Source organism: Meriones unguiculatus, chromosome 12 (assembly GCF_030254825.1).
Source record: "Meriones unguiculatus strain TT.TT164.6M chromosome 12, Bangor_MerUng_6.1, whole genome shotgun sequence".
NCBI classification, from domain to species: domain Eukaryota; kingdom Metazoa; phylum Chordata; class Mammalia; order Rodentia; family Muridae; genus Meriones; species Meriones unguiculatus.
This window is the reverse complement of record NC_083360.1, coordinates 34,216,439-34,241,534: the sequence shown is the minus strand read 5'-3', so window position 1 is coordinate 34,241,534 and position 25,096 is coordinate 34,216,439. Positions and strand designations below refer to the sequence as shown.

The 25,096-nt window shown below is 48.0% G+C and overlaps 1 protein-coding gene across 2 annotated transcripts in view; it reads left to right on the top strand.

The window, feature by feature from the left end:
* The first annotated feature begins 707 nt into the window (after window positions 1-707).
* Window positions 708-25,096, top strand: part of Gck (glucokinase) — a 36,717-nt gene continuing 12,328 nt past the window's right edge. Inside the window, exon 1 of one of the 2 annotated variants that reach the window (XM_060365627.1) lies at window positions 708-1,283. In XM_060365627.1, the coding sequence (XP_060221610.1) occupies window positions 1,260-1,283 (24 nt within the window). In that variant the 5' untranslated portion in view covers window positions 708-1,259. Of the gene's footprint in view, window positions 1,284-24,130; window positions 24,317-25,096 lie in introns of those variants that run through there. The other variant, XM_021632686.2, reaches the window with a different exon arrangement.

The window sequence follows — 25,096 nt, the reverse complement described above, 5'->3', positions numbered from 1 at the left end:
ACCACCTGTGACTCCAGCTCCGGGGGATCTGATACCTCTGCCCTTCATTGGCACCTGCACTCACAGCACATACTCACACCCTGACACTCACACACACAATTAAAAATAAAAAAGAAACACAATGATCAATAGGCGTATGAGAAGATAGCATTCCACGGTTCTGACCAGGTCAGAAACTCCGCCTTTTCTTCCAGACCCGCTGCTGCTTGAACTCTCAGCCAGCACCCTGGCCTCCAGTTCCATCAACTAGGGCTCTTGCACCGCAGAGGCCAACTTCACTAGGGGCATTTGGGCAGTGATAGTGAGAGTGGAGTTAGGAGTTACACCCTGTCTGAGGCTTCCTGGGCTAGCAGCAGAAACACACACGGTCCCGTGGGCCTGTGTTTGAGTAGTATGGACCCAGCTGGGCTTGGCTGGTTCAGGCCCACCATTCCAGTTCAGGTTTTAGAACAGGAGACAGGGAAAGAAGGGAACACAGCGAGAAGCTCTTTAGCAGGGCCTCGTGCCCATGGCCAGGCTGGAGGCCAAGATGCCTTTTCATTTCTTGTGGTTCTCAGACACAGAGGCCTCTGCTCCTTAGTGAGTGTGACAGGCACCAAGGCACTGGCCTAGGAACTAAGCAGGTGGTAATGTCTACCAGGCTGGCAGTCACTGCGGTGACAGGGTGACAGAGTGGTCACCATGGTGACGGGAGTAGAGGCCTTCGGCCATCAGTCCCAGTTTTCTGCATGGTAGCTCTAATGACAGAATGGTCACCATAGGAACCACAGGCCCTCTCAGGAGCACAGAGGCCCTGGCAGGAGAAATCTACTCCACACCTGGTTGGAACAGAAGCATCAACTGTGCCTGAGCCCAGAGAAGAAAGCTGAGGCGTGAGGGACAGTTACCTGTTGCCTCATTACTCAAAAGCCATCTCCAAGCCACTGGAGGGAGAGACCTTCTCTGCTGAGTCTTTCTAGAGGCCACCAATCCCTCGCAGCTCAGCATCGCTGGAAGTCAATCGACACTGAGGACCTTTCCCTGGAACCACATGGCTCCTCCTGGAGAATGCTGGGCCTGAGGAGGCCTTGGTACAGAGGACTCTTGAAGAGAACAATGAAAAGGAGGAAACTGTGACTTCAACCAGCCTGTGTTCTCTGAGGCCTGGTGCTGGCCGTGACTCTGTGGGAGAAGCCTGGGATATTTGCTTTGGAAATCTTCTGAGGGGTCCCAGCTCACCCGGGCTGGTGGCTGCACAGAGGCTGGATGACAGAGCCAGGATGGAGGCCGCCAAGAAGGAAAAGGTATGTACCTCTGAGGCATTTTAGAAGCATCTGTTTGCGTGTTCCGAACATTCACAGGTTTGGCTGTCTCCTCTAAGGGTCTGTACCTCAGAATTTGCTTTCATGTATAGGATCTTTAAGAAAGACATGGCTGGGGCACTTGTGGAGCAGAAAGATCTCTGCTTCCCAGACTGGCATGCTGACCCAGGAGTGGAGCTGATCAGAGGTCTAGGAAGCAGTCTGCTGAGAGACTCTCAAGCAGGGGGATCAGAGATTCTATTAGGATGTTCAGTTGCCTGAAGGGTTAGTGGGATGAACCGACTGCCTGACTGCCTGATTTTAAGGTTGCATTGAACACTTACAAGTCAAAGGTCTCCTTCTCCTCTTCCTCCTTCTCCTCATCCTCCTCTCCCTCCTCTTCCTCCTCCCCCTCCTCCTCTTCTTTTCAGGAAGCACTTCACAGGGGGCCTGAGGGCTTTTGCTCCATGATGAGAAGCACACAGCAGTCCCCTTCCCAACAACAGAGAGTTACAGATGTCAGTGCTGGCCCTGGGCTGAGCAGTGAGCAAGGAAAGAGATGAGGACTGCGTTTTTGCTGTGAAACATGAATGGAGAGCACACTCATCTCTCCCATTCTGGAGTGAGCAGGATTCAGTCACCTGGGGCACATTTTCTCCTGGCTTCTCTCCTCTTTGTGTGAAATGGCAAGCTCAGCATAACTACCCCCTAGCCTGCTTCTGGCAGAGCTAATGATATTAGGAGAAAAACAGCCAGAGCAGCCTGAGCAAGAGGGACCACGTGGTGCAAGTAGGCTAGGACCCCAACCAAGTCCCACACGTGCCTGCCACTACTGCTTTGGTTTAGCTAAGAAATGCCAAGCAGGAGGACCACTTCCTGACACTTGGGGGAAGAACGCTGGTGCCTTTGGCACAACGTGGCTGACGACAGAAAAGGGAGGACGCATGGGTTGGAGATCTGGTGACGTCTCCAAAGTGAGAAAGAAACTATGGAGTGTCTGCATGCGTCTACCTGCTTCCCGGTAGGCAATGAAACACTTCAAGAAAGGCATGACACCCATTTGAGGTCTGGACATTACCCACTAGAAGGGAGATGGGCTTTTTCTTATATGCATCTGGATGCCTTCCTGTTTAGTTCCTATCCCTCCTCTTTATTGAACTGCAGGGTCAACTCTCCTTGTAAGCTACTGTCCATGCCCTGGCTTCCCAGGGCCTTTTTTTTTGGGGGGGGGGCGGTTCAAGAGTCTCTAAAGCACACACATAGATGTGTTTGTCTGTGTTTAGTGTGTGCATAGGGGTCCCTGGTTTGGCCAAGCTGGGAACATGTAGACTCTCATTCGTTAATGAAGCAAGATGTTGCCATCAGGACTGGAGTCAGAAGGTATTAGATGAACTACCCCACTTCCCCCAGACCCATCAGCTTCCTAATTCCTGTTCTTATCTCCATAGGATTCGAGTACCCAAACCTCTAGTTCCCTGTAGCCTCAGCTACTGACTTGCTCCACCTGGGTCCTGCCAGATGGAATCTCCTTCGGCTACAGGCCAGATCTGTGCTTCTCTTTCCCTCCCCAATATGGTATGAGGTGATGTCTGGACCTCACTGGGAAGAGAGGCCAGGCTGAGTCTGGAGGCTGCTTCTTGGCTTCTTTGGGCCTATGAGTAATCACTGATTAATTAGAACAGTGATGTTTACCTCCACTAGCTGCCAAAAGGAAGAAGGAGAACAGCCTGTCAGAATGGTCAAGGGCAGGGCTGATAGCCTCACTGCGGACTGGGCAGACATGTGGACCCTGAGCTCACCGGACCTACGGGTCCTACCCCGTGTAATGGGAGACTCCTGTTGTACCAGGGAAAGCTGCCACAAGCATCAGAGCTTCAAACAGCACACGCTAGTTATGTTAAAGTTCTGCAGTCTAAAACGATCTCCCGGGGTTGAAATAAAGATGCTGGCAGGACCAGCCCTTTTCAGACACCACAGAAGAAGGCTCTTCTTCTCCTTCAAGCCCCTACACCCAGCCACATTCCGGGGCTCCCCCATCCTTACTTCCATAGTCCAGGTGGCATCTACATCTTTCTCACCTCTGCTTCCAGCATCACATAACCTCTGCCTCTCCTGCCCCTCGTGACAACACTGGCCCAAACAGATAATCCGGGATCATCTCATCTCAAGTCCCTAAATCACACCTGCCAAATCTTTCCTAGCACATAAGGCGATATATTCACAGATTCCAAGACTTGGGACATCTTTAGGAAACCGTAACTCTGCCTCTTATACCGTCCTGTGTCCCACCTTAAACTCCCCTCTCAACCACGAGCTTGTCCCTGACTCTCCCTCCAGTCCCTGACTCTCCCTCCAGTCCCATCGCCCCTATAACATTATTAGCTCACTGGATTTGAGAACTTTCTCTTGTCAACAACAGATACAGTCAAGCCCATGCCACACCCCCTGGGGCAGTTACACTTTGATTTCATTTACCTGTGGCCAAAATATTATGAGGCAAATCCATAAATAAGCCAATAATAAGTTTCAAAGATTCACTTCTTACTTTTCATTATGTGCATGTGTATATCTGTGTCTGGGGATGTGCACATGTGAGCCCGAATGCCCTCAGAGTCTAGAAGAGGCCATTGGGTCCCCTGGAGCTGGACTTACAGGCATTTATGAGCCATCTGACATGGGCGCTGGGAACTGAACTCTGATCCTTTGCAAGGGCTGTACCTACTCTTTTTTTTTTCCTTAAAGATTTATTTATTATTTATACAACATTCTGCCTGCACACCAGATCTTACTATAGATGGTTCTGAGCCACCATGTGGTTGCTGGGAATTGAACTCAGGACCTTCGGAAGAACAGCGAGTGTTCTTAACCTCTGCGCCATCTCTCCAGTCCCCAAAACAAGCTTAAAATTGTATGTTGTTCTGTGTAGTATGATGTATCACATCCTTTTTTTTTTTTTTTTTTTTTTTTTTTTGTAAATCATACTTTTGTCAAGTGTAGCCATGGTTCACTGATTAGTAATGTATAGTACAGGCTGTGTTTACTGCCTGCCCAGTGGTCATTTAGAAGCATGTTATCAGACTGATTGACACATATCTCAAACTTGTGTTCCAGTAGCATTTGTGTGGTAGCCTAACTGCTTCCTGATGCCTAGTGTCACTCACTCCCTCCAGCTCGTTACACAGGTTTGCAATCACCTCCTCACAGGAGAAGGGGGAATGCACTGGGCGGCGTGTCTCAAAAGAACATTCATCGTGGAATATTTCGTTATTATCATGGACTGTTTTGTTGTTAGTTATCACTGTTAGCCTCTTCCTATGCCAAACTTATAAATTAAACTTCATTATAGGAATGACTAAATAGGAGAAACAAAGTATATATAGGGCTTTTAGTCTTCAGGCAACCACTGAGGGTCTTGGAATGCGCTCCCCCCGCCAGGGATGAGAAGAGCTAACTTTACACACTAAATTTTAATTACATTATTACATTTAAATGTAAAGTAACCACACGGGGGACAGCGTTAAAGAGGATAAAGGAAGACGGTGGGTAGTTCTCAGACATGCCTGAAGTCACAGCCTTTCTTACTAAAGCCTCCTGCATGGCCCAGTGAGCCCCCGGGCCGGGTGTGTGGGGGAGGGAGCTCCTTGCATGGATGCCTTTGATGTGCTGAGAATGGGGTGCGCATCTTCAGACTTCCTGTCCAGTGTTGCCTTTCTGAGCAGCCTGCCCCGGGAAGGTTCAGCAGAAGGGAATATCTTCCCTTGGTTGTTTGTCCTGTGAGGGCTCTAAAGTTGAAATATTTATGGGGTCTTCCAGCTCCTGAATACAGGAGAGAGAGACCTACTGATGCAGAATCCATGGAGACAGGAGTCGGCTGTCTACCGCCTGGCCTGCTCCCCATAACCAATCTTGACATTTGACTGCTTCCGTGTGCCAAGGACTCCCGGTGCCCCTTTCATTGCCGTGAGAGGGCCTCGCATTGACAGACTGCCAGGACTGCCCTGGTACTGACTCACTGGGTCATAAAAGCAGAACCTGAGGTGAGGATTCAGTACCTCTGATTAGGAGTCCCTCTGAGGCAGGCCCAGCCTTTGCACTCCTGTAGTCACTGGCTACTGGAGTCTCTGGGAAGAGGCCACAGCTTCCAGATTTGGTGAATACAAAATCTGAATACTCAGGTTTGCATTTCATATCAACAACAACAACAACAACAAATGTCCCAGATAGCCGATGGGCACTGTATTTTCTTTGCCAAATTTAAGTAACTCTTCAAGTCTTTCTGGGTGAGCTGATTACATTTGAAGACCAAGTCTCAGGAGTGAGTACATTTGTTGAGCTGTTTGGGAGAGGCCACACCCAGCAGCCACACACAGTAACCACAGAAATATTTACAATGAGTGAGATGAGTGTTCATACATGCAAGCACGCCCATCATAGAGCTTATCAAGTGTTAAGTAACTAGGTAGGTGATTTTTAAAATGGTTTATGTCATGTGTAAATATTTAGTGACCTGCTTTACCTAGAGAGCATTGTAGTGATGATTTCTGGGTAGGCACCATACTTTTTCTCACTTTAACTCTGGAGTGTTGGGCTCCTATGGACTAACCCTGCCATCAGTAAACTGGCTCTCGAACACATTTGCAAACTGGCTGAAAAGGGGGCTAGGGAGGTGTCTCAGTCAGTAAAGTTCTTGCTGAGAAAGCATGAGGACTGAGGCTGCAAGCCCGGCACTCAAAGAAAAGCCCATCATGGCGCCACACAGCTGAAATCCCAGAGCTGGGAAACTGGAGCCAGGAGGATCCATGAGCTCACTGACCAGCTAGTTTAGCCAAATCAGAAACCTTGTCTCTCAACACACTAAGGTGGCAAGGCCAGTGAGATGGCTCAGCGGACAAATGTCCTCATGGACAAGCCTGCTGACCCGAATTGGATCCAGAGTCTACAGGATAGAAGGAGACAGCTGACTCCTCAAATTGTTCTCTTATTTTCTCAGGCATGCACAAAACCACACACACACACACACACACACACACACACACACACACACACCATTTTTTTAATGGCTGCAAACATCCTGAGCTGTTCATTCATCAGGAAGTCTAAGAGGGGCACCTTGGCTGAGATTATCTAGAGAAAGTCGGCAAGTAGAGCGGATATCTTCCTCAACTTGTTTAGGCATAGCCCAGCCCACTCCATTAAGACATTGAGAATGTCAGCCTCTTGGAACTGGGTGAAGTGGCTTCTGTGAAGCTGGAGGATTGGAAGTCTATGGAAATTCTTGGGTTGGGGCCAATTTGGCAGAAAAAGCAAACCTTGGCTTAGGAGAAAGGGTTCTGTGAGCAAATCTTGGGGGTTCAGAGGGGAGCTTGTTGTGGTTTAATGTAAACTGTCCTCCATAGGCTCAAATGTTTGGACACTTGGTCTCCAGCTGGTGGCACTGTTTGGGAAGGTTGTGGAACATTTAGGAGGTGGAGCCTCCGTGAAGGAAGTGGGCCACTGAAAGTGGACCTCAAGGGCAGATAGCTTTGTCCTATTTCCTATTTACCCTCTGATTCCTGACTGTAGACACAATGTGACCATCCAACCTCCTGCTTCTACCCCCATGCTATCCGTGCCTGCTGCCATGTCTTCCCACAGGAAGGATTGTATCCTCCTAGACCTGCAAGCCACGATGAGCCCTTTCTCCATCAAGCTGCTTTTGTCAGGGTATTTTATCTCAGCAGCAGAAAAGTAGCTTAGACCTGGTGCTGTCTCTGCTCAGCTCCCTCAAGTGCTGTCAGGTTGGAGTGTTTACAAGACATAGAACACAGAAAAAGCTAACACTTGGGCCTTTCCCCGGAAAGCTAGTGTTAGCCCTCTTCCGGTGTGACACAGAGTTCCATCACCTTGCAGGGAGCTCTCCTTTTCTTCCTCACTCGAGTGCCTGGCCTCCTCCCTCCTGATCCATCCAGGGTCACTCTTGATGCCCACTTCACCTTGTTTCCATTTATTTACTTCCTCTCCCTGAAGCCTAGGGATGACTTGTTAATGCCACTCTGTCCATTAGGGATGTTGTGCTGTTCCAGATACCCAATTAAACTGAGCGCATCTGAAGGTTTGTCGTGTTACCTGGCCAACAGCCTAGAGGCCCATGGTTTCCAGTCTCAGAAAGGCTCAGGTTAGCTTTCCTGATTCTCCTGACCTTCCCCTCAATGGCTGCCAGCTGTGTCACAAGCGCCACAGGCACAAACAGACTGAGAAAACTTCCAGAAGCAAAAGTGTGTGGTTCCTTGTCCTTGTGTGGCTCCAGAGACTGACCTGACAGAGTGGAGAGGGACCGAAGAAAAGACAAACACTTGGGCATACAGAAAAGCTGGGCTCGGGAGCACCACACTCTTGGATGGAGGAGCCGCAGCACTCAGGAGCTTGGTTTGTTTGGTACACATGGCTAAGCAGGGAGGTGTGGATAATGCACACGGATGAGCAAGAAGGGGGGTTCAGCTGCCCTGAGTGGGAGCAGTCTTCAGAGGGAAACGTCCAGGGGGAAGCTACAGTGGCTATTTTCTGCACAAACTATCAGTATCCACGCACAGACCAGAGGGAGACTGCCATTCCTCTGAGCCTCGCCCAGGGAAGGCTTTACTGCGCCAGTGGGGCTGGGATGCTGGGGTCCTTGACATGGCAACGTCCATAAGGGCTTCACTGGATCCCCACAGGGAGAGGCTTCTGTCACCACATCTCCCAGATGTCTCGTGGCCTATGAGGCAATCAGCCAAAGAGGACAGAGAGGACAAGGCGGACAGGTTTGTGGCCCGGAAGCCTTCTTAGCCTTCCCAATGCTACAACAGTTCTTCATGTTGTGGTGATCTCCAGCCACAAAATTCTTTTCCTTGCTACTTCATAACTGTAGTTTTGCTACTATTACGAATCATAATGTAAATATCTGTGTTTTCCGATGGTCTTAGGAGACCTTTGTGAAAGGCTTGATAGACATCCCCAAAGAGGCTGCCACCCTCATGTTGAGAATCACTGCCCTGTAGTCAGGCAGGAACAACAACGAAAAAAGGAAAGAAAGAGAGAGAGAGAGAGAGAGAGAGAGAGAGAGAGAGAGAGAGAAAGAAAGAAAGAAAGAAAGAAAGAAAGAAAGAAAGAAAGAAAGAAAGAAAGGGTGTCTTTTCCATTTTAGAAGCACAGCCAAGGAGCTATTTCAGGCCACAGCAGTTCAAAGTCACAGGACATCAGACAAGTAAGACCAGAGACCAGTTACAGGCACATCTCCAGGTTGCACCAGCCTCTGGATGACAGAAGGGTTTGCTGAACACTGGGTACTCAAGAGGGGCCAGGCCTGGGGCTCTGGGCCTGCCGGAGGCAGAGTTTCCTGCTCCCCTGCCCCCTCCTTACAGAATAAAAGACTGTAACCCTAGACAAGGAGAACAATGGTGGGCTCCAATACTCAAGGTCACCAACTGAGGTTCGGCCTAAGACCGAATACAAAGAAGAGGGGCTCCTGCTGGGGGCTTGGTTTTCAGGGAACTCACTCTCCCATTCAGCAGAGGCAGCCTGACTTCCAGGAAGCCCTGGCTCTCTTGACCAGAGTCCTTTTAGGGCTCAGATAGCCTTAGCCCAGTGAAGCCAGAAAATCTTGTGTGAATGGCAGAATTTCTGTTCAAATCCCTATGCAGTTCTGTGGAGTGCTCTGGCATCAGATTCCTGTTTGATAAGGATTGGCACAGCAGTTTTGGAAGTATGAATTGCTCATGGGAGGAAGCTAGAAAGAGACTTCTACTAGCTCTGAGACCGCCCTCCCTGGCCCTACATGCCAGTGCCAGAGCTGGAACAACACCCCTTTGATACAGTTCCTCATGCTGTGGAGATCCCCAGCCGTAAACGCATTTTCCTTCCTACTCCTTAACTATAATCCTTCCATGGTCCTAGATGTCCAAAAGGCCTTCCAGGAGACCGCTGTACCTGGCATCACCCTCTGCTCTTCCTTCTAAATGTATGTATAATATTACTGCAATGAAATCCACTTCTTTGAGCCAGATGTGGTGATGCCCACTTGTAATCCCAGAGGCTCAGGAGTTCAAGGCCAGATTCAGCTCCATAGCAAGACCTGCCTCACCTCAAAAACTCAAAACCAAAACGTAAAACCCACCTTTGTAGATACCATTTGATGAATTTGGTCAAATGTAACCACCATCACCATCAAGACTCCTTCTTTTGAGCTGGGCAGTGGTGGTACATAATTTAATCCCGGCGCTCGGGAGGCAGAGGCAGGCAAATCTCTGAGTTTGAGGCCAGCTACACACACACACACACACACACACACACACTCAAACACTTATCTCCAAAAACAAAACAGTAAAAAAAAAAAAGACTCCTTCCATCACTCCAAAAGGCCCCTCCATCCTGACTTTTTGCTGTCAATCATTTCACCTACTCCAGTCCTTAGAAATTGACTGCTTTCTCCTTTAGATTTGCCTTTTCCATCAGTAAGTAGAGCTCTTGAGTACAGTCCGCTGTGTCCGGCTCTTTCCTTGGCAATGAGCTTTGCTGTGTCAGCAGCACGTTGCTCTTTGCCCCTTCCCACCACTCAGCAATGTCAGCACCTGGGCTGTTCCCAGCCAAAGCTTTCATGAGCAAAGCTTCTGTGAACATTCTAGCACCAGCGTTTGTGTGCACATGGGTGTTCATTTGGCGAGCAAATGCGCGGAATGACATTGTGGGAGCCGGCATCCAACCTCAGAAGAAACTGCCAAACTGGTTTCCAGACCCGAGGTAGCATTTGTCTTTCCCAGCACACAGTCAGAGGGCCCCGTCCGCCGAGCATCCTCCCACTTTCTGCTTGGGTCCATGTTTTAAGTCAGAGGCCTCCTGGGGCTATGCAATGGCATGTCAGTGTGATCTTAACTTCCGCTTAGCTTTTGGCTAATGACACTACATGTTTTTGTTGTCCATATTGGGCATTCTTTGGGGGCGTTTTCTTTTAAATCAGGGATGCTGCCTCTTTATTGAGGCTCTTTAAGTGTTCCGGCCCCAGTCATCCCACCAGGGGTGTTCTCGATGAGGTGAGCGGCTGTCCACAGATCCTGGGAGCATAAGTCCTCATTTGTTTCCGTGAACTGTGTCCACACCCTCTGCTGCCATGGCCTACACCCCAGCATCTCTCACCCTGTCACCCTGACTCCTGCTATGTATTTGTCCCTCCTTCCAGGTCTTTTTATTGCTGTTGTTGATCTTTATTTGCTGTTGTTTGATTGTTTGTTTTGAGACAGGGTTTCTCTGTGTAGCGTTAGCTGTCCTGGAACTCACTCTGTAGACCAGGCTGGCAGATTCGCCTGCCTCTGCCTCTGCCTCTGCCTCCCAGTGCTGGGATTCAAGGTGTGCACTACCGCTGCTCAGACCTCCTTCCAGATCTTAGAGGCAGGTATCTCTTTGTTTCTGAGTAGGTCCCGGGGACAGAAGTGCAGAGTTAGGGCATAATTGTTCTCCTGGCCCTGTCCACCCACTGTCACACCAAGCCAGTCAGTGTCCCGCCTCCACACCCTCACATTCATTCCCTGATAGCCAAAACCTCCTGACTGTCATTACTGATTCAGTAAGTCAGACTTGTCCCAAGTCACCAGCATGGCTTTCGGAAGTGTATTTTTTGTTTTATTCTGGAGATCAAACTTTGCCCCCAGTCTGCTGCCGCCTCCTACACAGGGGCTACAAGAGAGGGCTTAAGAAACAGGACCCAGCTGTGTCCAAAGAAACCCCACAGTCTCAGCATGCTGGCCCACACCTTTAATCTCTAGCATTCAGCAGCCAGAGACAGTCAGATCTCTGTGAGGTCAAGGCCTATAGAGTGAGTTCTAAGACAGCCAGAGTAACATAGTGAGATCCTGTTTAAAACAAAATAAAACAAATAAACAGCAACAAAAAGAATTCACAGTCTCTCTGAAGAAGACCCTACAGTCGGTGTGCCCGTTGAAAAAGTTCTCTTTTTTTCTTTTTCTTTTCTTTTCTAAGCTTTACAGTTTACTGGTCCTCTGTTTAGAGATTGATGCCATGACAGAGGATGAGGTCATCACAGACTCTACTCCCTTAGCTGTTATCCAGCCTCCAGCTCACTTTTTGTCAGCACCACCACAGCCACCACCACAGTGGCACCTCCCTTTCTGTTCTGTGTCGCTTTCAGTTTTCTCAGAGTCTTTTTCTTCTCATAAAGGCCATGAGTCTTGCAAGTCTGTGTTAGGCTCATGCATAATCACAAGGCCTTGCCGCCACCAAAGTGAGTTCCGAATTTAAATACAGAGATGACAACTGATGTGGTTTTGTACAGTTTGGCTAGCTTTGGCTGAATCTCTGTGTTTGGTACCATTGCCTTCCCAGGGTGAAGGCTATCCAGGACCATTTGTTTTCTTGGCAGTGGACTCTTGGTCACAAACTTCCCGATCTGGACAGCTACTGAGTCATTCATGGTATTGGCAGTCCTTGAGCAGCCAAGGAGTGGGAGGGAGAAGCTACCAGTTTGGATTTCTACTAAACCATCTCTCTTATTTGCTAGACACTAAACTCCCCGGAAGTCAAACGTCAGTTTCTAGAAGTTCTTGCTTCTGCAGCACATGTGACTAAAGCTGGTACAAGATGGAGGAGATCAGCATGATTATTGCACAAAGCCGAAAAGTGTTTCATATTTCCTAAACACAGTCCTGAGTACTGCAAAAAATATAGGTAGACAGACAGACAGACAGGTATAGAGAAAGACAGATAAAAGAAACAAGTCCTTTTTGTAATCTTAGAGAGCACAAACTTGGTTCTCAGCAGTACTGAAGGAATGAGTGATCTTGTATACTGTTCAGATCTCTTGCTCATCATTAAGTCCAGGCACTGGTGCTAATTAGGACACACTTCATTACTGTAACCAATCTTATATAAGACCCACCATGTGGTTCGGTGTGGGAGCTTTGACAGCTGGGGGGTTCTCCACAGACTTGGGAATCCAGGCTTCTTCAATTCCACGGCTGTGCCCATTCCCTAAAGCTAAATCATCGTCCGTGTCTAGCCGAGGAAAGGTAGGCAGAGATACTCTCTTCGTCAGCATGTGGACCTAGACATTATATGATCGCTTGTCAGCTTTCTGCAAAGGAAGCTGAGAAAGACATAGTAGCCAGGAGCTCATCATCATCATTATCATAGTGGATGAAGAGTTCATGTATTTGGGCCCACAGGTCATGACCTCTTCCATAGCCCATGCCTCTGTGTGCCTCAATTCACACACCCATGCACACTTTCTTCTCACACATAGAATACACATCAATCCATGCAGCTCCTGCATCCAAGGCAAAGAACAGGATCTCAGAGGCAGGAGACAGCCAGGGCTCTCCATGTGTGCCGACAATGCTGCTTATTGGTAGTCATCGCAAATGAGAAGCTCATTAACAATCCACTATGGATTAGCTTTGTTAGGTTTCCATCACTGCAATAAGTACTTGACATAAGCAACATTTTTTCGAGGACAGCCTTGGCTGTCCTAGACTTGCTTTGTAGACCAGGCTGGCCTTGAACGCACAGAGGCCTGCCTCTGCCTCCCTGAGTGCTGGGATTACAGGCATGCACCACCGGCTCACAATCAGCTTATACAAAGAAAAGGTTGACTTTGGCTTGCAGTTTTAAAACTGTCTCCATCCTTGATTGGTTGGTTAGTCCTGCTCCTGGGGACTTGTGACACAGTTCTGGTGTGAGACTGTAATGGAATAAAACCACTCATCTTGTGACTAGAAGGTGAAGAAGAAGAAGAAGAAGAAGAAGAAGAAGAAGAAGAAGAAGAAGAAGAAGAAGAAGAAGAAGAAGAAGAAGAAAGAAGAAGAAGAAGAAGAAGAAGAAGAAGAAGAAGAAGAAGAAGAAGAAGAAGAAGAAGAAGAAGAAGAAGAAGAAGAGAAAAGGAGAAAAGGCTGGACTCACATTGCACCCTCAAGGGGCTCATCCCCAACCCCTTGTGACGTAAAGGGTTTCCTATCCCTATTGGATCTTGGGAGGACACTTAAGACCCAAACTTAAGTGTCAGTTACAATTTGGAAAGGGAGAGAATGAGAAACAAAACCCCATAGCAATGAGGATGTAGAACCATGCAGGGGCTGGGTGGGCAGGGGGAGTGCATTCCTGAGAACCCTTGCTCCCCTGTGGGGAGATCCCACACTCCCCGCCTCATCCCCGCCTTTGGAAGAGCCATGGGCACCATGGGTGTACACTTCCTTCCACAGCCAGCCCATAATATGTGGGGCCCGAGAATTAGCTTGGTTTTGGTTTGAATGATCAAAGACTTTTCAAGCCGAGCTTATAGGGTTCCCCCCTCAAAAATAAAAATAAAAGTAAAAAACTTCATAGATATTGCATTCCTTTTCTCATGGGAAACTGCCAATGGCTCCTCCTGCTGTAGCTTTTGTATCTCCCTGTCTTCTCCTAACAGTGGGACTTGGAGGCATCTGGAGCATCACACTGGGGTGAGGAGTCACAGCAAATAAATCTCCAGCCAGTGTGAGTCCCTTTGTTTAACTGATGTGTCAAAACTAGCCTTTTGCCGTGGCTTCCCTGGGTTTGGCTCCAGTTCGGGAACAGTCAAGGAGTACTTCAGTGCTCTGGCCCTGCTCAGGTGCCACGTGGTACTGGCGTAGTATCAGCAACCATGCAAAGCCCTGCCAGTAAAAACTGGCGTGAGAGGACAGAGTGTAATTGCAATTAAGGAAGTAAAAAGCCTGCCCTCGCTGTGAAAACAGAATGCTTACGAGTCACTCTCTCCCTTTTTTTATTGTGATGAAATATGTACACCGAAAAGTTTGTCACTGCGACCATGTAAAAGATTTAAAAATTGTATTCGTGAGTGCGTGTGCAGAAGAGGGGGTCAGCACCCTTGCAACCAGAGTTACAGGTCGCTGTGAGCCACCTAGAGTGACTTCTGAGAACCAGATTCAGGTCCCTGGGATTGCAGCAAGCAGTCTGCACTACTGAGCTATCTCTCCAGGAACCATCTTAACCTTTTTTAAAAACACAACCTGGTGGCCTTAAGTACCGACAGCACTGTGTAACTCCCCACTATTTCCAAAACTATTTTATCATTCCTCTCAGAAACTCACTAACTTCCTATTCCCCTGTCTCCTTACCAGGCCCCACCCTGATTCAATGAATTCACCTGTTTCTATTTACACAGGGGGGAATCATCCTACCCCTTTATAGAAGGCTTATTTTACACAGCATAACGTTGTCGAGGTCAATCTATGTTACAGTGTGTATCAAAACTTCATTCTTTTTCCTGGTGAAGCAGCATTTCCTGGTTTGTACACATATCTTTTTCTTCATTCATCAACGGATTGGTAGTTGGGGTGTGCCTACCTTTTGGCATTTGTGAACAGCACTCCTATGACTGACCATTGGCCTGCAAGAACTTGTTTGAGTCCCTATTTCAGTTCTTTAAGGGAGTGAACTTAGGTGTGCAATTGCTGGGTTGTGTGACATCCTTTAACTTTACAATGGACCACCGAGCTGCTTTGCACAGTAACTGAATTATTTACATCCCTACCATTGGTACGTGAGGGATCCATACTCTCTCCTCTGCCAATACTTCATCATGGCCAACAGCACCTGTTATTTCCTGTCCTCTTCCTCGGGCCCTTTTTAAGTATCTACCTATCTAAGGGGCAGTTGTGGCACAGTTGTGAGTAGCATTTCCACAGAGGCTAACATCATCTGCTCACATCATTTTGGTCTGCTCTTAAACCTTCTCGAGAAAAATGTCTGTTCTAATCTTTAGCCCAGTATATGGGGTTGTTTGCCTTTCTGTTGTTGTTGTTGTTGTTGAGTTGTAAGAATTCTTATCAATAGATGTGAACTAAACCCTTCCTTACTAGATGTAAGTTCTGAAAGTACATTCTTCCATCAATGCTCTCTTCATAACGCCTTTCGGCCCACCAAGTCTGTTGTTTGTTGCTGTGTGATCTGAGAGGAGGCTCTTGCTATGTTACCCAGATTGGCCTTGAACTCCTAGGTTCAAATGATCTTTCTGCCTCGGCCTCCTGAGCCTCTAGGACTACGGGAAGAGGCCACCCTCCATGGCTCTTAAATGTTGATGGAGTCTGACTGTCCCAGGGCTTGGTGTGTAGCTCAGTGGCAGAGCACCTGCCGGGCATAAAGACCCAGCTTGATTCTCAACACCACAAAATGGTTAAAAAGAGGCCACTGTTGAATCCAAAAAGATTTATCCTGTGTCTTCCAAGGATGTTCCGATTTCACCCTCCAATCTATTTCACTTGGAATTAATTTTTGGTTGGCATGTAAAGTAATGGGCTTCATTGTGATATCTTCACACAAATGTAACACTACACCCCATTCCTCTCACCCTTTGATCCACTTCAAGGTCACTTTTGTTACGGTATTGGGAAAGAATTCACTTCATTGTTATGTATGTGGATAGCAAATTTAACCAACATCATTTGCTGAATCTCTGTTGAACTATCTTAGCACCTTCGTCAAAAAAAATCAAGTGGTCATGAGGGGGAGGCATGCTATTCCGTTTCACCGCGCTATGTCTGTCATTAAGCCAACATCTATCATAGTGCTCTTTTGACTACTACGCCACTTTGTAGTAACTTTGAAACTGAGCTTGTTTTTTCTTTTTTTTTTTTCAAAATTGCTTTGAATATTCAGGGTTCTTTGAGATTCTATGTTGACATCAAAATAGGTTTTTTTACTTCTGCAAAAATCGTAATTTGGGTAGTTAGAGACCGCCTAGAATCTGTGGATCACTTGGGGTTATTTTCCCAGCTCTGTTGCCTTCCCATGCGTAAACACTGGTGCCTTCCGTTTGCTGAGATATCCCCCTCATTGCTTTCAGCGATGCTTTGTGGTTGTCACATGAGTTTTTCACCCCTTTGATTTTCTTCTCAGGTACCTTCTTCTGTGGTACTGTTGTGAATGGAGTCACTTTTACACTTTTTTAAATTACTTGTTACTGGTGTATAAAATACAACCGACTTTTTTTGTGTGTGTGACAATTTTTATATCCTGGAACTGGTGAATTGGTGCATTAACTCAAACATTTTTATGGATTAACCATGACCTTCTACAGATACGATGATGTCATCTGGACTGGAGATAGTCTGGGACCATTTGGATACTGAAGGAAATTTTTTAAATTAAGGCGCTTGTAAACAGCAGATTTTTTTTTTCACAGTTCTGGAGTCTAGGAAGTTTAAGATCAAGCTGTCACGTGGTCAGGGCTCATTCCTCATGTCTAGTTTCTAATGTCATCACAGGGTGTAAGGGGCAAGAAGCTCTCTGGGGTCTCTTACATAACTGAATTTTTGGTGGTTCTGCCCTTGTGACCTATTTACCTTTTAGAGGCCTCACCCTAAGATTGTCCCATTGGTAATTAGGATTTTGCATATGGGATTTGAGAGTAATCCCATCCACACTCCAGCCCTTTGCAGTTTGGGTATCTTTTCTTTGTTTTTCCTTCCCCAGCTGTTCTGGCTAGCCATTTCCGTACTGCATTGCTTAGCAGTGGGATTCTTTGTCATGTTCCTGACTTAGCGGAGTATGATGTCAGCTGTGGGCTTTCACCTGTGCCACACACAGTGACGTATTCACAGGTCCCATAGGCAGGGACTTTATAGGAACCACAACTTTATCTTCTTATGTTGTCCTGCCCCACCCTGGGTCCCCTCTCTACTGCAGGCAGTTTCCCAGCTATCTCCATAGAATCCCTGTAATATTTCTTGTGAGGCCGACTTACTGAGGATGAATTCTGTCTGGTTTTGCTCATCTGAAATATCTTAGCATCCCCTTTCTGCTGGAAACTGGCTTTGAAGGCCACGGAACGCTTGGCTCCAGCTTTTTCCTCCATCCTGCCTCTGCCCCTGTTAATGAGAAACTGCTTCTCAGTCCCCCTGTGGATTCCAGAGACAGAAATGGTGCCACAGCTCACTCTTCTCTTGTAGGTTTTAAGAGTCTCTTTGTCTTTTGACACTTGATATAATCTGTGTTCATCCCAGACCACTTGGAGTTTGTATGTGTATTCATATTTTCCATTAGGCTTAGAAAACTGTTTCACCCTTATTTCTCCAACTATTCTCCTGCCCCTTGTCGCCCCTCTTCTTCTAGAAGCTGTTGTATGTTTGTCAGGTCTCCTGGGTCCCTCGGGTCTTGTTCATTTCCTCTCCCTTTCCTTTTCCTGTTCTATAGACTGAAGACTTTCAATTGCCTTGTTTTCTTTTATTTTTTTTCAGATTTATTTATTTATTATTTATACAGTATTCTACCTGTATGTGAGCCTGCAGGCCAGAAGAGGGCACCAAATCTCATTATAGATGGTTGTGAGCCACCCTGTGGTTGCTGGGAATTGAACTCAGGACCTTTGGAAGAGCAACTAATGCTCTTAACCTCTGGGCCATCTCTCCAGCCCCAAATTGCCTTATTTTCAACTTTGCTGATTCTTTCTTATGCCCACTAAAATCTTTGATTAAGGTCTGAAAAGACAGCTCAATGATTAAGAGCACTGGCTGCTCTTGTGGAGGACCCATATGGTGTCTCAGAAGGTTGTCTGGAAATCCATTCCCATGGGACCCAGTGCCTTCTTTCTGGCCCCTAAGGACACCAAGCATGCACATGGTATACAGACATACATACCGTTAAAACCTCCCTACACATAAAGTAAAATTAAATAACTTCAACAGAGAAACCATGTCTCAAAAAAAAAAAAATAAACAAATAAATAACTTAAAAATCTGCCATCGAGCCCTTCAGTGACGTTTCTACATCAGTTTTTCTACTGAGTCCCTTTTTATTGCCTTCTGTGTGTCTATGGTCATCTCTATCTGTTGATATAAACCTCTTTTGACTTCCCCTAATTCTCTATCCACTAAACATGTCAAGACAGTTGCCTTAACATCTGACTCCAGGATCTGAGCTTCTGACTAATAGTTTCTTTTGAATTTTTTTTCTCTTTGGTTCCTGTTTCCTCACATACTGTGTTGGGGTTCTCTAAAGGAGCATGATTGACAGAAATATATACTAAAGGGGCGTTTACTAGAATGGCTTACGCCCTATGGTCTGGGTAGTCCAACCGTGCCTGTCGTCACACTGGAGAGGCTGAGAATCTGGTCGCTACTCAAGTCCCGAGTCTAGATGACTCCACTGTCCTGGACTGGGGCCGAAGGCAGGGATGAGTCCTGGAGAGGCTGGTCTCTGATCTCAGTGAAGGCAGGCAGCAGCAGTGGGCAGCAGCGGGGTAGAACTGCTCCATTCCTCACTCTGCTCCATCTCCAGCAGAGCGCTGGCTTCTCTCTCTCACCCCCTGTCCCAGACCTCTAGCCCCTCCTGCAATCCGAGACAACAAGCACACTGGCCCTCATCCCCTCTCCTGCCAGCTGAAGCTGAAGCCTCCTCCACATCTGTTTCCCAGGGCAACAGCTCTGAGGATGTTTCCTGACCCAAGCATGCTTGGTCCTAGAATGCTCCCTCTACACCTAGTCAGGAAGAATGACATCTTCCTGAGCAAACGATCCCAGTGCCTGGGAGGTGGAGGCAGGAGGATCATGAGTTTGGGGCCATCATGGCTATACAGCAAGACCCTGTCACAAAGGAGGAGGAGCAAGAGGGGGTAAAATCTTAATCTCGGAATCAGAGCGGCCTACGTATGAATCCCACCGAATGGTTTGTGGCTGGAGCATCCTTGTCAATCTCTTAACTCTCTAAAAACCACACAAGCTGAAACTTGGTCAAAACTCCACCATTGCCTCCTACAAGAGGTAGCTAATGATCTCTGGTTAACTGGCATTTGTCAGGGTGTGCTCAGCTGTCTCTCAGTCTGTCTCAGACCTTCCCTCTTGTTCTTCATCCCCAGCATCCTGGTCACAGACCTCTCCCCACTGTCTGAACCCTCCCACTCACCAGGCCAGTGGCCCGCCCCTTTACACAAAGGCCCAGCCAATTTCTAGTTCACCCTGTGGTAAGCAAACATTTGCAACACTCACTGGCCTCCACACCCCATTGCATCAGTGTAGCTGCTAAGGGCAGCCAGAAAACAGGCCAAGTGGGGATGGGCTGGCATTTGGGGCTCCTTGGCATCCACTTTACTTCCCCCTGGCATAAGGGGTCTGGAAATTTGGCCAGTTTAACTGTGAACATGGGCTTTGGACCTTATGTACAAAAAATAGTGAGGACCCTCTAATCTGTTCTTTATTTAAAACTTAATTTAAAAATAATACTCCAGCCGTGTGTGGTGACTCCCACCTTTATCCCAGCACACGGGAGCAGGAGCAGGTGGGTCTCTATGAGTTTGAGGCCAGTCTACATAGCAAGTTGCACAAAATACATACATATATATGGATATGTATATATATATATATATATACTCATATTTACACTGTTACAGTGGCCCATTTGTTGTATTTCCTTCAACATGAATATCATCAACTTCTCCTACACGTATCCATGGCAAAAACATATCATTAACAAACAATATCACGGAAAAAAACCCCAGCCATTTGCTTCATGTTAGCAATGTGCTGCCACGTTTAAAACTTACCTCCAAGACTTGGAGACTTAAGGCAAGTTGGCTTTACTCTCCCACATGGTTTCTGTGGGTCCAACAGATGGTCTGCCTATGGTCTGTCCTGAGGTTTTAGTCAAGGGAGTGGCTGGGCAGCGGCTTCAGGGTTGACTGTGGCTGGTAGATCTGCTGCCATTATGGCAGATTTGCAGTTTCATCACTTACGCCTGCCTCCCAATGTCATGGGGACACTCAGCTTCCCATACCGTGTTCTCACCTGGTGGAGCACGGCCTCCCCCGGAGGAAAGAGACTGAGAGAGAAAAGGGAGCCACAGTGTCCGATGGCCCAGCTGCCATCATTTCTGCAAGATCCTATCCATTACCCATGACAGACTTATACAGCCCGGAGGATGTACCTGAAATGAGTACCAGAGGCAGTGTCTAGTGGAGAACAGCAAGGGGGTGGCTGCAATCCCTTTAAACATAATGCCATTGCCATCTTTGCACGCCGTATTAGTTACTTTTTGCTGGGAAAACATCTGCCAAAAAGCCACTTAAGGGGAGCCTTATTTTGGCTTACAGTTTTAGGGGACACAGCCCATCGTGTCAGGGAAGGAAGAGCTGTAGACCAGGAGGCAGCTGGTTTCACGTTGAGTCCACAGTCAGGAAGCAGAGGGAAGACCAGAAGTGGGGTCTGACTCTAAAACCATAACCTGCCTCCCGGTGACTGACTTCCTGGAGTGAGGCTCCATTTCCTAAAGGTTCCAGAACCTTCCAAAATAGCACCCCCTCTCTGCCCATACCCCCACAAGGGCCAAGTGTTTAAACGCACGAGCCTGTGAAGGCTATTTTGTATTTAACATATGCTAACACTGAAGGACCAACCTGAGCGCTGGAGAGAGGGCTTGGCCGGTGATAGAGCACTGACTGGCTGCTTTTCTAGGTTACCTTCCCAGCAGCCACAGAGACGCTCACAACCATCTGTAGCTCCAGTCTCAGGGGATCCAACTGGCCTCCTCTAGCATACACATAACACACTAACATTCGTGAAGGCGGAAAAACCAGATACATTAATTTAAAGAACACACCACCCTTACCTTTTTCAAAAACATTTTTGTTTCAAACATTTTTACATGTTATTGTTGTGTGTATAGAGGTCAGACGATAACTCTGCCAAGTTGGTTCTCTCCATCTTGTTTCCTTTAATTTATTTTATGTTTATGGATGTTTATGAATGTATGTTACATGCACCATGAGTGTGCCTGGTGCCCAGGGATACCAGAAGAGGGAACTGGAGTTACAGAAGGTTGTGAATTACCATGGGGGCTCTAGGAATTGTACCCAGCCCCCCTTGGAAGAGAATCCAGTGCACTTACCTTCTAAGCCATCTCCCCAGTTCCCATTCCTTCATCTTTCCATGGTTCCAGAGATCAAACTCAAGTCAACAGGCTGCCCTGGCAAGTACTTTACTCTCCGAGCCATCTTGTCAGCTTTCAGCAATACCTTTATTACGACTGCATGTAAGCACTGCAGTGCTGTGACCCGTTTCTTGACACTAGAATGAATAAGCTTGAATAACAGTTACTCTACTCGTCATGTTCTTACCCTGAGGTAAATGAAAGGAAAATCCAGCTGTGTGCATGAATTGCTTCTTGAACGATGCTCCGGGGTAGGGCAAGAGCGCACAGAGCAGGAGCGCTTGATGTGCAAGAAAGGGAAGCTGAGTTTGAATCCCCAGTATCCACATAAAAACCAAGTGTGACCAGATGTTACTGAGACACCAGAATTTGAAGGACAGAGACAGGCAGGTCCTGGCAGCTCACTGGCCAGTCAGCTTAGCTGAAAACATGAACTTCATGTTCAGTGTGAAACCCTGTCTCAAAGAGAGAGAGAGAGAGAGAGAGGGAGGGAGGAAGGGAGGGAGGGAGGGAGGGAGAGAGAGAGAGAGAGAGAGAGAGAGAGAAAGAAAGAAAGAAAGAAAGAAAGAAAGAAAGAAAGAAAGAAAGAAAGAAAGAAAGAAAGAAAGAAAGGCGAGTGATAAAGACACCCAATAAACTCCTCTGGGCTCTTTTGCATTACAGCACCTAGGTGCATGCAAACACACCAAACACACCACTCATGCGCGCGCGTGCACACACACACACACACACACACACATGTGCATGCGCACATGCACACATACACACTCGAGGAGAAAAAAGGACATATAGGGTTACCAACGAGGACATAGAAAATGATCCCTTCAGTCTGCTCACTGCCCTCTCTCTAGCAGAAAAAGACAAGGATAGACAGAGGTCCTAACACAAGATTGCAAAGCTTTGCTTTCTCCAGATCCTAAGCAGACACAGTGCTCATGCAGCTGCTTCTGTCCCAGGCACCCATCATGAGCACCCTTCTCTCCCGATCCCTCTTCTCTGGGCAGGCTATCCAGCTATGACTCTTTCTTTTTAATATATATTTTTTAAATTTATTACAATTTCTTTACTTTGTATCCCACTGTAGCCCCCTTCCTTATCCCCTCCCAATCCCACCCTCCCTTCTTCATCTCCTCCCATGCCCCTTTCCACGTCCACTGATAGGGGAGGCCCTCCTCCCCTTCCCTCTGACCCTAGCCTATCAGGTCTCATCAGGATTGGCTTCGTTGTCTTCCTCTGTGGCCTAGTAAGGCTGCTCCCCCTCAGGGGGAGGTGATCAAAGAGCCAGCCACTGAGTTCATGTCAGAGACAGTCCCTGTTCCCCTTACTAGGACACCCACTTGGATGCTGAGCTGCCATGGCCTACATCTGAGCAGGGGTTCTAGTTATCTCCATGCATGGTCTTTGGTTGGAGTATCAGTTTCAGAAAAGATCCCTGTGCCCAGATTTTTGGGTCCTGTTGTTCTCCTAGTGGAGCTCCAGACCCTTCCAGGTCTTTCTATCTCCCCCTTCTTTCATAAGATACCATGCACTCTGCCCAAAGTTTCAGTCATGACTCTTGAGTGTAGGAAGTACATTGCGTTGCTCTGCCCATGCTTCAGCATGGTGCTCCAGGACAAGGTGGCTTCACAGCAGGGTGGCTGTGAGTTGCTAGAATTTGGTCCTGGGTGCTTAGCCAGCTAGGTTCCATTCTTCCCTCAAAGGTGCTCACCCCTTGGAATGGGTCATGGGGAGGGTGCTTGCTGCTCATGTGCAAGCAGTCTAGCCAACGCAGAAAGTGGGTTGGTTTGTCTCTCCCTTTGGCTTGGTCCACCTCCTACCTGCCACAGACCAGAGCCTAAGGGTTTGCCTCCTCCTCATCTGTGCTGTGGCTTGCCCCAGGGGATGAGAGCAAGACCCCAGGGAGCTGGTCCTTGGTCCAAGACCGGCCACCCCAAATTCAGTCATGAGCTCAACCCCCACAGCAAAAGGGGCTCAGAGCCAGGGGCTGGGTGGCCAGTGACTTGTCACATGAGGTCTGGTGAGGCCAGCTCTGCTCTATTTTGGGAAAGGGATCAATCGTGTCAAGGGGTGGCCAATTGCGGGAGAACCTGGCATCCTGACAAGGCACCCTATGTACCCTGACCTACTTGCCAATGGCAGCTAATTTTAGCAGGGCTTGAAATGCCAGCAAACGCAGAGTTTGTTGGGATCACTCCTGGCCAAACCCAAGGAAAAGATGGGGGGGAGGGGTATGAACATCTTGGAGGAGCCCAAAATGTCCCGAGCATTGTTGTCACAGCCTCCTTCACTCTATTTCTTGCTGTTTGGGTTCAAGTCAATTTAAGGTTTCAAGACAATAATAATAATAAAGAAAAAAAATCTGAGTAAAATGAAATAGTTTTAATTGCTGGGGGGAGGCCACGTCAGGGCAGCCAGAGGAGGACCTGAACCCACTCCAGTTTGTATATGCACAGGTGCCCTTTCCTTCCCCACCCCCCTCCCACCCCCGTGGCCAAGTTCTATCCTTTCCACAGAAACTTGGCATCCTTCCTTCCTCCAGCTTCCCTTCCCAGGTTCCATGCTGCAGCCCCCAACTGTGTGACATGCATAGCCAAGTCCTGCATAGACGAAAACCCACGAGGGCCCCCACTGCTCTGAGAGCGGCCTAAAGCCTCACGGGCATACGGAGATCTTCACCATGCCTACCTGTTTCCCTCCTGCCCTTCAAGGCACCCGGTTTGTCGTCTTCTTCACCAAGTCTGCGAGGCGGGGTGCGGATGGGCTGGCTCCAGCCAGCCACCTTGTCAACTTCTAGACAGCAATCCCAACCAGTGTTCAGAGAGCCCGCCTCATAGCCCTCTCCCTGTGGCCTTTATCAAACCTGGCCCCACGTGGTCCTTTGTCCTGGCCCTGACCCTGTGGCAGTAGGCAGAGTATTTCAGCAGCCACCCATCAGGCCCATTAGTGCAGAAATCCCTGGCTGCCTGTCATTTGCAATACTCAGCCAGACAGCCCTCACCTGCAACAGGTGGCCCCAGGAGGCAGGACCATCGCTGCTTCCCCAGCTACCTCCTGCTTGTCCTCTCAGAGAGATGGCTATGGATACTGCTAGCAGCGGAGCCCAGTCTTTGACTCTGGTAAGGGCCACTCACAGGCCGAAGGCTTGAATTGGGAGGGAAGCCCCGAAACCAGCACCCTCAGGTTGGGGAGAGGGATTGCTGAGCCCTCGAAGGACAGCTGCAGCTCTGGAGGAGACCTGGACATGTCCCCTCCTCCAGTCCTCACTGATGCCACTCTTGTCTGTCTCTTGAGGAGTTCAAGGGTGCTTTTTTCTGGGCCAAGAGTGTATAGCCTGGGGGCTTTTCCTCGTATGTTCAGGCTGTACTTAGAAGAGTGTGGGGCTCTGTTCCTCAGGAATGTGTGAGTGTCTGACCTAGAGTCACTCATTCCTGTGTATACAGCCAGCACAGGGCCTGGGAAAAGAGGGTCCAGCCTGAGGCTGGGCATGGGGGCACTGAGACTATCTCTGGACCTTGGGACCTGTAGCTTTTGTTCATGGCTTCTCTGGCCCTGGTCCAGATTCTCTGAGGGTCACAGTTCCCTGGGGCCATGTTTCCCAGTGCTAAGACGGAGACCTCCCCATCTGGTAAATATAACGCTTGATGCTGTCTTGTTTATTTTATTTTATTATTTATTTATTTATTTATTTTCACTGCATTCTAAGGTAGAATATCAAAGCCTTCTCAGGGCATCTAGCCCTGCCAGCTCTATCCCTCTCACTTTGCTATCTGACCTGTGACCTCATCCAGATATGTAGCCTTAAGAACATCTCCATCCTGCGGACTTTCAAGTGTGTATCTCCACTGTTCCCCTGAACCCTGCCCTCACACGGCCAGCCATACATACCCGAGACAATT